This window comes from Scyliorhinus torazame, chromosome 9, assembly GCF_047496885.1.
Source record: "Scyliorhinus torazame isolate Kashiwa2021f chromosome 9, sScyTor2.1, whole genome shotgun sequence".
Lineage (NCBI taxonomy): Eukaryota > Metazoa > Chordata > Chondrichthyes > Carcharhiniformes > Scyliorhinidae > Scyliorhinus > Scyliorhinus torazame.
Genome location: NC_092715.1, coordinates 54,271,640 through 54,286,555, shown reverse-complemented (window position 1 = coordinate 54,286,555; position 14,916 = coordinate 54,271,640). Strand labels below are relative to the sequence as shown.

Genomic DNA, 14,916 nt, shown 5'->3' with positions numbered 1-14,916 from the left:
TACTCAGTAGCAGCTTGTATTTATATATCGCCAACTCAATATAGAAAAGTGTCTTGAGGTGCTGCACCAGGGCATAAGGGAAAAAAATGGGTGCTGAGCCCAAGAAAGGTAAACACGGTGGGGTGACTAAAAACTTGGTCAGAGAGGTTGAACAAGGAAAGAATGGTAAGAAGTCTTACAACGCCAGGTTAAAGTCCAACAGGTTTGTTTCAAATCACTAGCTTTCGGAGCACTGCTCCTTCCTCAGGTGAATGAAGAGGTATGTTCCAGAAACATATATATCGACAAAGTCAAAGATGCAAGACAGTCCAACGCCGGCATCTCCACATCAAGGCAAGAATGGTTTAGGGGGAGAATTACAGAACAAGATACTTACGAGGCTGAATAGACACTGCTGTTATTGTGGGACAGAGGAAGGGTGGAGATACCTAAAAGGTCAGAGCAATGGCAACTTGTGCAGAGATGGGGGGGGGGGGGGGGGGGGTTGCAGATAGGAAGGTACCAGCCTCCCCAAACAGGCGCCGGAATGTGGCGACTAGGGGCTTTTCACAGTAACTTCATTGAAGCCTACTTGTGACAATAAGCGATTTTCATTTTCATTTTTCATTTTCACTAGGGGCTTTTCACAGTAACTTCATTTGAAGCCTACTTGTGACAATAAGCAATTTTCATTTCATTTTTCATTTCAAGGGCTTGGGTATGGAGGGAGTTAAACAAAGGGATGAGAATGTTAAATTCGAGGTTTTGGAAAGACCAGAGGCCAATCTACGTCAGCCAGGACAGGAAGGATGAACAAGAAGAATTGGGGACAACACAACTTAATGCAGAGGAGGACGTGGCAACAGCGTATTGAATCAGTTGAATTTTGCAGAGGGTGGAACGCTGGCTTGAATATTGGAGCAGTTAAGTCTGGAGAACATCAGGATGATTGAGGTTTGCCAGCAACAGGTGGGATGAGGCAGCATTGGCGATTGGCAGAATTCCAGAACATTTAACAGCCAGCAGCCATGGTTTGTCGCTGTTCTCCTGTGATAGGCTGAATATTGGATACCTCACCCCTTCAGGACGGTGTACTTTTTCTTGCAAACCTGTTTCGGAAATTGATCTCGGGTTTTGGAAGTTGTCTGGAGGAAATCCTTCTGATGTAATGCTAGGAACTCTGAATGGAGACCTCTTTGGACATGTGACTGTTACAGAAATCATCTTAACATTACAATTGTAACAAAGTGAAGCATTTTGAATCCTGATCTCTGTGCTTCCTACATTTATCAGATGATTGCCCAGGGAACACACATTGGTTTTAAGGCCATTTGACAGTCAAACACCCTTTTGGAGAATGGCTCAGATTTTTTATCCATCCCTGTGCACAAGGGAGACATGATAGCTCTACCATACATCTTGCTTCAAATGATGCTTTTAATTTATTGTATTGTCTTTTTCCATGCTGGTTAGTTGGAGGTCTGCTATGTTCTATGTTCCCACTCGAAATTCTGCCTTCGAAATTTTCTTTCCATTTTGTAAAACAAGTGAACTGTTGGCTTCTAACTGACATTGCGGGCCAGTAAAGTGTGAGCCTTGATGGGTGTAATGCCAGACTGGCATGTACACATCCAAGGGGGGGGGGGGGCAATTGATATGGATGTAAAATGTCTAAATTAGAGTTGAGTGGATCTATCCACGAACAGTTTAGAGAATTAGAGGGATTTCTACCACTTTGGTGAAGAAAATCTAGACATATACAGTCTGAACCAGTTAGGATGAATTGAATAAGGGTCCACTTTGATGTCAGCCGCAATGACAATATACCAAAATGAAAAATACTCCCACAAGACAATTAGTCCAATTCCATTAGTATTGATAGCTGGCAGTAACCACTTTCAACATTCCTTTTTATTTTTTAACAGATGATGATACAGATGCATTCAATGCTACATATGCATATGTTTATCCTGGTAAGAATTTTATCTTCTGTTTTTGGATCTCAAATTAAACTGGTTTTCCCAATTGAGCTACATTGCAAAATTCACAACAGGAGTGGAAATGTAACATTACTGATTCCCTTTCCCAGTCTTCACCAGACAGCACTCATTGGTAACCTCCACCTCATTGACTGCACACAGGCTATGACCCTCTTCCATCACTGCACCTTTTTCACCTGGTGTGTCATTCAGGATTGAACTTAGTACCATCCAATGTCTTCAGGGGCCCCAGTAACTCACGTTTCCGGTAATACAATAACAGCCAAAGTTACAGATTTCTTTCTTAATTTCATATAGAAATAAAAAAACCGTTATCTTCTAATTTAGAGGTTGAATTAATGCTGCACTAACCAAGGTGCTATATTCTAGAAAGCCAGTTGGTAATGGATAGTACTGGAGCTCATCTTTACTCAGTCGAGTGTGGTTGCCGAGTAAGGCTTAACAAGCATGCATCTTCTAACTCAACTTCCACCCTCATTTCAGAAAGTGCCTCTTCAAATCTGCTCAAGTGGAACCCCAATTGATGCCTTCCACCTGCAAATAATTAAATGCGAATTGATACACAATTAACACAGGTCAAGTTATCCATAACAATCTGGTCACTACCTAAATTCTACTGATTTAGTTGAAGATTTTTCGCATGAAGTGCTTTAATTTGGCGATGTGTGTTTCTCCACACATTTTAAAAGAAAAGGCAGGCAGCTAAAACTGTAACAATATAGAAATGTAAAAGCTGCAAATGCCCTTAATCTGATGTAAACGCAGAAACCGCTGAAGGCAGGTCAGTCAGACAGGTTATGAATGTGCACACTGGAATCCATGAAGTTGTGTCACTGTTCACAAACTAGGAAAGATTGAATTCAGTATGTTTTACAGCAGCTGTTCACCTACTAATCTTTCATAAGAAAGTTGGACAGGGACAGGGAGATTGTGGGTGTGTGCTCTGTATTTGAAGTGGATCATGTCATAATGGCAAAATGCCGTTTCATCCTGTGTATGCACAGAAGGGAGCAATGAGTCAATCAGCAATGTATTGTGCAGCACCCCTTGCTTATCATTACAAAGGGCTTGATCTTCATTTTGATGAAAGTTCAGATAAAACGCTTCAAAAGCTTGCTCCGCCCAACTGTTGCACAAATAGATTTGGGAGATGGACGTGAGGTTATTAAGAGAACTTATTTCTTGCTCAGGTAGAAACCTACCCTGCCCAATGTGCCAACACTTCTTTTTTTCCTCAGGTATTACATTTCATTACTCATCCAAAGCATGGAAAACAAACAATATTTTAACTGTGTGTGTGACCCGCTCATTTTTGAAATATCTTTCATCTTTGACTTTTTCTTTCATGTTCTAATTACACTAAATTGGGAATTCAGTGAGATTGGATGTCTCGGTTGCTTCACACAGTGGCCTTTTCACCTCCAGGGCCCGCATTCAAATCCAGTGCAGACAGATGGGATGGGAGCCTCTTTGCGATGCCTTTAAGGGGTTTGTGTGAAATGCGTTTGAGCAGTCTGAACCAATTTCTCAGTGGGTGTGCACATACAGCACAAAAGCTGTAATCACTGGCCGCGATTCTCTGAAATGGAGACATAGAGTGTTTGCGCCGTCGTGAACGCCGTCGAGGTTCACGACGGCGCGAAACGGCCCCTATCCCGACCAATTCAGGGCCCGAAAATGGGCTAGGAGCGGTGCCGCGTCATTTATGCGCGCCAGGCCTTGGTGCCACGTAAAGGCGGCGCCGCATACATGACACGGCCGGCGCCGCATAACTAGCGTCACCCGCGCATGCGTGGTTGCCGTCCTCCCCGAGACCGCCCCGCAAGAAGATGTCAGATGGATCTTGCGGGGCTGCGGAAGAAAGGGGGTCTGTCTTCAGAGAGTCCGGCCCGACGATCGGTGGGCACCGATCGCGGGCCAGACCGCATTTGAGGCCCCCCCCCGGTGCAGGATCCCCCCGCCCCCGCAGGCCCCCCCCCAGCATTCCCGCGCTGTTCCCGCTGGCATCGACCAGGTGTGGACGGCGCTGGGGGGAACCCGCCGTTTAGGGCAGGCCGCTCGGCCCATCCGGCACTGAGAATCGCGGGGGGTACCGGTGAATCGCCATTTTGGCTGTCTCGGGCGATTCACTGGACTGCGCCGCGCAAAAGGCGATTGTGCCGATCTGGCAGCTTCCGTGAATCGCGAGAGGGCGTCGGACCGGCGTCACGGGAAAATTTGGCGATCCAGGCGATTCTTCCAACCGGCGCGGGAGCGGAGAATCACGCCCACTGTCTTTCAGTCTCGCTCAGAGAGCGCAGGATGTTGTGGGAACTGGAAACCTCATTCTGACACAGTAGAAAGTAATGTCCTGAGATTCACGACCATGTGCATTACTGTGACGGAGTAGAGGAGCATCAAAACTGCAGTAGAGCTCTCCCAATAGCCAACTGGGTAAATACACCACGTGGAGTAGTATTAAGCCATAGCTCTGGTGTCCTCTTTCCTGCTAATGGTGCTCTCTGCTCAGGAACAAAATACATTTTTAATCTTTCTCACGTCCTTGGGTATTGCTGCACAGAGGTAGCAGCTTTCCAGCACTTCAACCGAACAGCCATTCTTCACAGAGGCCTGGCAAGTGGGTCCTGATCGTCGACTTGATACTGGAGAGCCGAATTACCAAGTATAATTTCTACTGGCCCAGCTTTCCAAAGCAGGTCCCGAGCTCCCTTTTCTCCTCCCTCCATTTCCTAGCCCAGGGACTGAAAGCAAGATATTCTCTTCACTGGAACGTCAGCTGAGATCAACCAACACAGCACAGACCCTGAACAAATCTGGATCCTTCCTGGTCCCTAGAACTGCATGTTGTACATTTCAGTCCATTTCACTGGTGGAAAGTGGGTTACAGATGTCAACACAAATATCTGTTCCAAGGCACATCTGTGCAGTTTGTTTTAAATAAATCAGTTTAGTTTCTTTCCAGTGCTCATCGGGAAAATAGTTACTATTAAGGCTGAGGTAAAAGTCTGGAACCATTTATGTCAAGGATAAATGGAGACCACTTCACTTGTTGAATTTTGACCATAATGTCTGATAATTATTGAAAACCTGGAAGTGAAGTTATTTGCACAATGGTGCGGTTTTAGGAAAATCAGATCTGTTAGTGGTACAGAAAAGGGTCTGACATTTAAGTATTGCCGAAAAAAGACAAAGTCAAAGCTTTTCATCATGTACTCATCAAGACAACTTGCAATAATACCAAATGAAAAGGGAACAACAATTTATACTCTCATGAGAAGAGAGTGTTCATTGTCTGGCAAGTGGACACTGATTGATAGAAGAAGTGTTGCCATGGGAAATGCACCAGTTAACTGATGACTGACCATTAACTGCCAAGTTTTGTTTAAATTCAAATCAGGCAGGTTGACTTTGATTGGTCATGGCATTGTCCTGGGGAATGAACCAGAGAATGGCTGTTGCTTATTTTGTTTCAGCAATCCTCCGGTTTTGTACTCCCCTATGATTATTAAATTGTTATAATATATACAGGACAGGAATTTCTCTCATTACCCCTCCCACGCTTACACATCAATTTCTCCAGCGACGCATCGGAAAATAGAATAAAACACCATACTTCTAGTGAATATTATGTTTGGCAGCTCATTTGGCGAGGTGGCGCAGACACCACGGGCCAAATGGCCTCCTTCTGCGCCGTAACAATTCTGTGATCTGTGAGCAGTTCCACTATCTTTTGCGTACCTGAACAAAAATGTCAGCTTTTTTTGTCTATGTATAATATTTACATAGCTAACTCTGTTGTTTTCTATCAGATTAAAAAAATCTTTCATTGTTTTGTGCCAGATAACTACAGCTCATTCACCTCTGTTCAGGCGCACCCTCCTCCCAAGACTCATACTTACCGACCTTTATCAAAAAGTTCCTCAGACAATGGTGTTGAGTTCTTCAAGGAATCTGCTCCGTTACCACCGCCTCCACCCGTTCCACCACCTTCACATCTGAGATTGCGAGAAACAGGCCCCACAGAAAAGTAAGTGTAATAATTCGTGCCATGCAGTAAGAATGTTAAATTATTTCACGTTTGTGAGATTAATTATCCAATTGAGTGTTTACACATGTGAATATTAGTTGGAGCAGAGATTAGAATAGGGATTCATGCTAAATTTTCTCATGCCATAACAAATCTGGTGCAACACTGTAGGGCACTTTGACAGTATTTTTTGTCTTGCTCGCTCTTTTTCTGGGCCTTATTGTTACCAGGGGATTTTTTTTTTGGGGGGGGGGGCGGAGGGAAGCACATGAATGGTGAGTAGGAGCCCCACAGTCCGAGTACATTGGCTGGAATTTTATTAGCTGCCGTTGCCGGCACCAAGTGTGGGTCCGCGTGGGGAAACGGCATGGCTGTGGAGGGGATTCGACCAGTGGACAATTAAGAGGCCAATTAAAGAGGGCGGCCTGGCACTCCTAGATACTGTATCCAGATTCTAAGAGAAGAGAACACCACTTGGTTCGAAGAGAATCCTACGGAAGAAAAGGGCAACGGTGCAGTAACTGGCAAGGAGAGTGGATGTAGTACAAAAGCGAGCCTCCATTAGGCCCCAGATTGAATTGGGATCACTGATCTACATTAAGATTTTTTGGATATTGATGGCCCAGTAATAGATCAATATGTTTTTGTTTTTTTAAATTAAAAAATAAATAAATTTAGAGTACCCAATTCATTTTTTCCAATTAAGGGGCAATTTAGCGTGTTCAATCCACCTACCCTGCACATCTTTGGCTTGTGGGGGCGAAACCCACGCAAACACGGGGAGAATGTGCAAATTCCACACGGACAGTGACCCAGAGCCGGGATTGAACCTGGGACCTCGGCGCTGTGAGACTGCAGTGCTACCACTGTGCCACCGTGCGGCCATAGATCAATATGTTTGGGAGGACAAAGCCCTGTCTCTTTCTCTCTGGACAACGGTGGGGATTCTGGGATTCTTACCCGCCCAAATAAAAGCAGATATAAATTTATTAATCTTAATAAAAAATGATTTGGGCAAGAAAATGGGGAGGCATTGAATGAGAAATAAAAACCTAGGGAGTACGTTCATTTTTATTGATTGAATCCTGCCCGCCAAAGATAGAGGAAGGTTGTTCCACCTCTGTAGGTCCATTTTGACATTATTGATTAGGCTTGAACAATTCAATTTGTGAAGCCCAACTGTAGGCCACCCTGACCCCCAGGTAACAAAAACTTGTACTGGAGAAGAGGAAGGGTAACCTGCCTAAATGGGCTCGCCTTCCAGGGGGTTTACCAGAAAAGATTCATTACCAAGATTTAATTTTAAAGCCAGAGAAGGAGTCAAAGATATTAAATGTCTTCATTATGTCATCGATGGGGGGAATTGGGTCTTTAATGTATAAAAGTAGGTCATCCACATAAAGAGATACCCAATGTTCCACCCTATCTCGATAAGATAAAGGAAGAAGATCCACCCAAGTTCATCTCCTTGATAATACCCCTCCATTGATTCAACACCCTCAAGGCTATAGATCGCGGCTCTATTGCCAAGACGAATAAAAGTGGAGAAAGTGGGCAGCCTTGTCTAGTGCCCCTATTAAGGGGAATGCTGGCAGTAAGGGCATTATATAACAAGCGATTCCAAGAGGTAAATTTATGGCCAAACCCAAATCTCCTGGGAATCTCAAGTAAATATTCTCATTCCACCCTGTAAAAAGCTTTCTCTAGTCCAGTGATACTGCCATCTCTGGCTTTGGCGCAGGGGAGGGGGAGAGAATAACATTTAAAAGGTGAAGTGTATTGGCTGATAATTGACGGCCCTTTACAAATCCTGCTTGATCCTCCAAAATTATACTTGGAAAGCAAGATGGCCACCAGACCAAGTCAGATGACTACAAAGCGATGCCCGCAGACACCATCAGCAAACTAAAACTAATACACAGAGCCACATAACAAATTAAAGAAAGCACAACTTGTGCCTCTGGACAAAGGAGTCCGCATCTCCCGGGGGCGAGTCAAAAAAGTGATCTTTTTCTTGGAATGATACTCGAAGGCGAGCTGGATAGATCATCCCGAACTTGACTCCATTCTTGTATAGGATGGATTTCACTGTATTATAAGCGGCTCTTTTCTTAGCTCAGTCTTCACTCATATCTTGGTATAGCCTAATAGAGTAGTCTTCCTATGTGTAATCCTGGTGCTCGCTTGCCCATTGAAGAACCACCTCCTTCTCTTCGAAACTGTGAAATCTTGCAATCACTACACAAGAAGGATACCCTGGGCAAGGGCCTGAGCTCAAAGTAAGCGATGGGCCCTATCTAATTCTGGAGGAGATGGAAGTACACCTGTACCCACCATCTTGTGGAGCATGTCCGAGAAATACTCAGTCGGGGTCGGCCCTCGATCCCCTCTGGTAACCCCACAATATGACTATTCTGTCTTTGCGATCTATTCTCCAGGTCGTTCAGCTTAGTTGTTAATGATTTGTTAACTTCGGCCACAGAAGCAAGGCGAGACTCCAGGGAGGTGATCCTATCACCATGGCCTGACAAAGCCATATCCATGGGCGAAATTCTCCCCCAACGGCGGGATGCCCGCCGACTGGCGCCAAAGCCGGCGCAAATCAGACGGGCATCGCGCCGGCAAAAAGGTGCGGAAGTCTCCGCATCTTTGGCGGCCTAGCCCCAACATTGAGGGGCTAGGCCGACGCCGGAGGGATTTCCGCCCCGCCAGCTGGCGGAAATTGCGTTTGTTGCCCCGCCAGCTGGCGCGGAAATGCGGCGCATGCGCGGGAGCGTCAGCGGCCGCTGTCAGTTTCCCCGCACATGCGCGGGAGCGTCAGCGGCCGCCGAAAGTTTCCCGCGCATGCGCAGTGGGGAGAGTCTCTTCCGCCTCCGCCATGGTGGAGGCCGTAGCGGAGGCGGAAGGGAAAGAGTGCCCCCACGGCACAGGCCCCCCCGCGGATCGGTGGGCCCCGATCGCGGGCCAGGCCACCGTGGGGGCACCCCCCGGGGTCAGATCGCCCCGCGCCCCCCCCCAGGACCCCGGAGCCCGCCCGCGCTGCCTGGTCCCGCCGGTAAATACCAGGTTTGATTTACGTCGGCGGGACAGGCAATTCCTGGGCGGGACTTCGGCCCATCCGGGCCGGAGAATCCAGCGGGGGGTCCCGCCAACCGGCGCGGCTGGATTCCCGCCCCCGCCCAATCTCCGGGAGCGGAGACTTCGGCGGGGGCGGGGGCGGGATTCACGGCGGCCAACGGCCATTCTCCGACCCGGCGGGGGGTCGGAGAATGACGCCCCATGTCTTTAACTGTGACTCCCATGAGCTTCAACGATCTTGCTGATAGTTTCAAGAACCAAATAAATGGGGGACAAGGCCTCTTCAATTGATCTTTTAAAATCTATGGAGAAGTTTTGTCGGTCTTTATCAAGTTCAATCGCCAGAATTTTGGTGAGTGCGTTGCCCATTAGTGGAGTGGTTGGAGAAGACGCTGACTCTGCTATCTTACCTCCAGTAGACCTCTGAGAGGCTTCAGAGTCAGTTGACTAGCTTTGGACCAATTCTTTTTTGGCTCTGTCTCCCCTGGCCATCTCAAAGAATAGAGAACTCTACACAACAATATTTCTGGATTTTAACTTGAATTTAAAGTCCTGTGGAGCCAGGAAAAAGGGTAAAAAGTCAGGTTTCTAGCAGGAGCCACGTCTTGCACGTCTTACCCTCACATGGCCTCACCGGAAGTCGGAAAGGGTAGGTTTAAGCATATGAAGGAAGGGGGAGTTTGAACCCAGATGACTGTCCTGTGATCGGCAAAGTGCGGCCCACAAAGGGTGACCCCCATCCTTGCCGCCTTATAAATATTTAGGTTAAAAACATTGGTCTCCCCACTCCCGCCCTGATGTTCGTGCCAAACGTTTTATGGCATGTGTCTTGTATCTGTTCAGCTCTTGATCTTGTACTCTATGCCCCGATTAATAAAGCCCAGAATACTATATGCTTTATTAACTGCTCTCTCCACCTGTACTATCATCAATGATCTGTGCACATAGACACCCAGGTCCCTCTGCTCCTGCACCCCTTTAAGAATTCCCTCCTTATATTGTCTCTCCATGTTCTTGCAAACAAAATACATCACCTCACACTTTTCGGCAACTAACTTCATCTGCCACCTATCTGCCCATTCAACCAACCTATCTATGTCCTTTTGCAGTCTGCACTGGCCTCTTCACAATTAAATATAGTTAAAAGTGTTGTGTCATCCACTTTGAAATTGTTCTCCATACTCCAAAATCTAGATAATTAATACATATCAAGAAATCCAAGGGTCCCAAATATTACCCTTTGGAACACCACTACAAATCTCCAGCCCCCAAAATATCCATTGATCATTACTCTTTGCTTCCTATTATTCGGCTTATTTTATATTCATGCTGTTATTGTCCCTAACTTTTCTTATAAGTCTGTTGTGTGGCACTGTATTGAATGCCTTCTGAAGGTCCATGTACACCACATCAACAGCATTACCTTCATCAACCCTTTCAGTTACCTCCTTGCAGTGGCACAGTGGTTAGCACTGCAGCCTCACAGCTCCAGGGACCCGGGTTCAATTCTGGCCTCAGGTGTCTGTGTGGTGTTTGCACTTTCTCCCCGTGTCTGTGTGGGTTTCCTCTAGGTGCTCCGGTTTCCTCCCACAGTCCAAAGATGTGCACGTTAGGTGGATTGGCTATGCTAAATTGCCCTTAGTGTCCAAACGATTAGGTGGGGTTACTGGGTTATGGGGACAGGGTGGAGATGTGAGCTTAAGTAGGGTGCTCTTTCCAAGGGCCGGTGCAGACTTGATGGGCCGAATGACCTCCTTCTGCTCTGTAGATTCTATGATTTTAAAAACTCCCGCAAGTTAGTTAAATACGATTTCCCCTTTAGAAACCCATACTGGATCTTCCAAACCACCCATATTTTTCGACGTGGCTACTCATTTATCCCGAATAACTGTTTCTAGAAGCTTGCCCACGACTGATGTTAAACTGACTGCTCTGTAATTTCTGGGGCTTATCCTTAAAATCTTTTTTGAACAAGGATGTAACATTTGCAATTCTCCAGTTCTCTCCTGAGTTTAGAGAACACTGGAAGATTATGCTCACCTCCCTTGCAATTTGTATTCTCACTTCCTTCAATATCCGTGGATGCATCTCATCTGGCCCCAGTGACTTGTCAACTTTCAGTAGCGACACTTTATCCAACACTTCCTCCTTATCAATTTTGAACCCTTCAGGGGACAGAATTTCCTCGCCTGACACCATGTCCCATGTAGCATCCACCTCTTTGGTAAAGATAAATGCAAATACCTCAGCCATGCCCCCGCCTCCATTTGTAAATTCCCTTTTAGGTCCCTAATCACCCCTACTCCTTTTTATCACCCTTTTTTCTATGCATTTGCTGAGAGAAAACATTCCTGCCAGAAGGTATAGGGATGAGGGACATTGAACCCAAGCCAGTCTCTCCTTTTTTCTCTCTTTTGGTGCGGGTGGATGCCTAACGTGGAAAATGGTCACACTGGTGCTCTCTTCTCATCGCCGAGTTGTAAAAATGTTATCCAGCGTGGCCATGATGATGGAAAGCCTTTCATTCCCAGGCTCCTCTCATTTGAAGATTAAAATCTCTCTCTCTCATGAACGTGCTATTAAACAAATGGCAATTTGGTTAACTCAGTACTGTATCTGGAGAATGGGGGCGGGGGGGGGGTTCAGTTCAAACCCTTTAAAGTATATATGAAGCCCCCCATCATTATAATTAAACCTAGCATGACATCACACCAGCATTATGATGACAGCAGGATGTCACCAGAGCAATTTTACTTTTTAAAGAAGACAAATTACTCTCAAATTATTTTTCTTCCATGCAGGTTACGATGTACTGTCTCAACAATTTTCACTAACAATTTTGCTCTTATCATGTTTCTTGGCCCAATTTGCATCTCTCCTCCAATGAATCTGTTATGCCCCCATTTTTCCTTATAAGTGCCCGCTTTGTATACTAATTTACCAATTGGCTATCTGTCATTGGGACTATTGTTATTTGTGTTCTTTATCACAGCCAGTGTGTGTGCTAACTAGATTTACCGTAAGTTTTCACGACCTAAAGACAAACATGTGAGTATCTTGTTCACTTGTTAAACATTTACTTTCTGGATGGACTACACGTTGTAGCCAGCGACTCCCAGAGACTTTCATGTTCGTGCACATAGTGAAGTGTGAAGTTGGTGATGCAATGTCGGTAATAAGTGTGATGGTTTTCGCTCCCATTTGCTAGGAACGACTGGGATCCTCCTGATAGAAAAGTTGATACTCGGAGATATCGCGCTGAACCCAGAAGCATATTTGAATATGAACCTGGAAAGTCGTCAATCCTAGAGCATGAGCGACCGGTAAGAGCCTTGTTCTGAACCATTTTTCTCTGGTGTCATAAGATTAATAGACGTAATTCTGAATAAATAAATGTATTTTTGGCAAGTTGGCTTGACATCCAGTCAGATTCATCTAGATCCAGTAGCTGCCTGTTGGAAATGATTTATTTTGTACTCATCATTGTGTGAGGAAAGAGCTGGCATCACTCGGACTTTGTAAGGTTCTTGCCTATTGGATTGACACTGATCACTATAGAGGACATAAGGGTTGGAAACATCCTGGTTCAATTGTAGGCAGTGTTTGAGGTGGGGAGGAAATTGCTGCTGAGGGTACGGCGTTTGTGGTAGGGGCTGCAGACAAAATCTTCGGTGTACTCAAAATGTTTAACTGAAGGACAGCGAAGCTCGTCTTGAGGCTGGATGTCAGGCAAGCAATCTGGTCACACCAAGGGAGTCACGCAGTTGAGAGTGGTGGTAAAGAGGTAGAGCTGGGTATCATCAGAATACACATGGCCAGGGTTTTCCAGCTCTGCTCCGGTGGTGGGACCCGCTGCGGGGGATGCGGCAGGCCAGTCAAGGCCCATTGACTTTCAGCGGGACCGGACGATTCTGGCGGTGGGCAGGGCTGGAGAATCCTGCCCATGGATCCTGACCCCTTGTCTTTTCATGATATTGGCAGCCTGTAGGTGAGGAACCAGAATGGGACACCAAAGGCTAGTAGTGAGGGAGCTGGAAGATTAATGGGAATGGAATCAAACATGGGCAACAATGGAGAGATGTTGAGGGAGGAAAGCGCGGTTGACCATTTCAAAGATTGCACTTACATCAGAAAGGATGATGAGGGAGCTTGTAGCGTAGTTAGAGTCTGAGGAGATGTAAGTATCTACAACTTTTATTCGGGTCAATTCCTCCCTTTCCCATGCCCATAAAACCAAAACATCTGTCCCACTGATCCAACAAACATGTCCCTGGATAAAACAAGTCAAATCCAAAAGGTGGTTTTGAATCAATCACCCATTATTCTACTTGCCCACTGTTCTTTTCCAGTAATTGCAATGGAAATAGCCAGAGAAACAAGCTGGTAAAATTAGCCCAATCAGCTGAAGGCTGCATGATGACACATGCATTGATTTGAAGAAATATTTAAAGATTATTTTAGAATGAAGGAAATAATATTTGAAAAATATAAAACAATAGCTTAAGCACCGTATGTGTATGGAATTGAGCAATACAGTGCAGGAAGGCTCCAATCTCAGCCCAGGATCTGCACAGAGCTTGTTGATCTTTGTTAGGATAGTGCTGGGTCTACTTAAGTGGGTCACATTTTCTCCAGTTTCCAACCTTACAAACATACGAATTAGGAGCAGGAGTAGGCCATTCGACTCCTTGAGCCTGCTCCACCATTCAATAAGATCATGGCTGATATTATTGTAATCCCACCGCCACATTCCTGCCCCCCCACCCCTGATAACCTTTCACTCCCTTGCTTATCAAAAATCCATCTATTTCTACCTTAAAAATATTCAAAGACTCTGCCTTCACTGCCTTATGAGGAACAGTTTCAAAGACTCTGAGAGAAAGGATTTCTCCTCATCTCAGTCTTAAATGGGTGACCCTTATTTTTATACAGTGACCTATAGTTCTAGATTCTCCCTCAAGAGATAACATCCTCTCCACTTCCACCCTGTCAAGACCTCCCAGGATCTTGATGTTCCACTCAAGTTGCCTCTTACTCTTCTAAACTCGAGCGGATACCAGCCTAGCCTGTCCAACCTTTCCCCAGAAGACAACCCACCCATTCCAGTCTGGTAAAACTTCTCTGAACTGCTTCCAACATATTTACATCCTTCCTTAAATAAGGAGACCAATACTGAACACCGTATTCTAGATGTGGTTGCAAATGGTCATTTGATCATGAGAAGTCAGGCGAGGTATCTCTGATAACAAGTGTTTGCTTTGTTACAGATGCAATAAATCTTAACCACGTCTTTCATTGAGTAACAATGGACTGGAGTACTTGGTTGACATTTTTCATTCAGAGTGACTTACAATACCTAGAATATTGAATTGAGACAATGGTCTGGGCCACTTCTCTGTAGCTGCAGTCAAAAGTTCAAATTCAACGTAGATGAAAGTCGCTCAAATATTTGTGAAATGAATTGTCTCTCTTCATCAGTTTAATAGCCCAAATATCTCAAATTCATATTACCAAGCAAGCCTGAAAACTAAACCCAGAGCTTCTGAGATATGCCAAGTGTTGTGTCTTTCATCCGTCCTCATCCGAGGGTTGGCTACAATGTGAATAATCTTTCTCCACTGATTTCTATTCTCCACTACCATCACAGCCTGTCCAATAGAAAGACCAGTCCACTTTCTGATATGATATTTCCATACCATCTTGAGTTTACCAGGTGTTTTGCCTTGCATTACCTCTTTTTCCAAACGTTCCCCTCCTGTTTGCATCATGTCCAAAATATGTGAGCTTCCTTGTGTCATGGGAGGGTCCCTTTAAGAAATGTTTTTGTCTTAT

At 45.4% G+C, this 14,916-nt stretch overlaps 2 protein-coding genes across 26 annotated transcripts in view; both read left to right on the top strand.

Moving 5' to 3' along the window:
* The window catches only part of LOC140429207 (sorbin and SH3 domain-containing protein 2-like), a 1,121,994-nt gene that overhangs the window by 473,371 nt on the left and 633,707 nt on the right, over positions 1-14,916 (top strand). The window lies entirely within an intron of this gene.
* LOC140429208 (uncharacterized) overlaps positions 1-14,916 on the top strand; it is a 298,619-nt gene that overhangs the window by 40,141 nt on the left and 243,562 nt on the right. Inside the window, exons 6-8 of the mRNA XM_072515922.1 lie at positions 1,905-1,952; positions 5,820-6,006; positions 12,293-12,407. Of these exons, the coding sequence (XP_072372023.1) occupies positions 1,905-1,952; positions 5,820-6,006; positions 12,293-12,407 (350 nt within the window). The remainder of the gene's footprint in view (positions 1-1,904; positions 1,953-5,819; positions 6,007-12,292; positions 12,408-14,916) is intronic.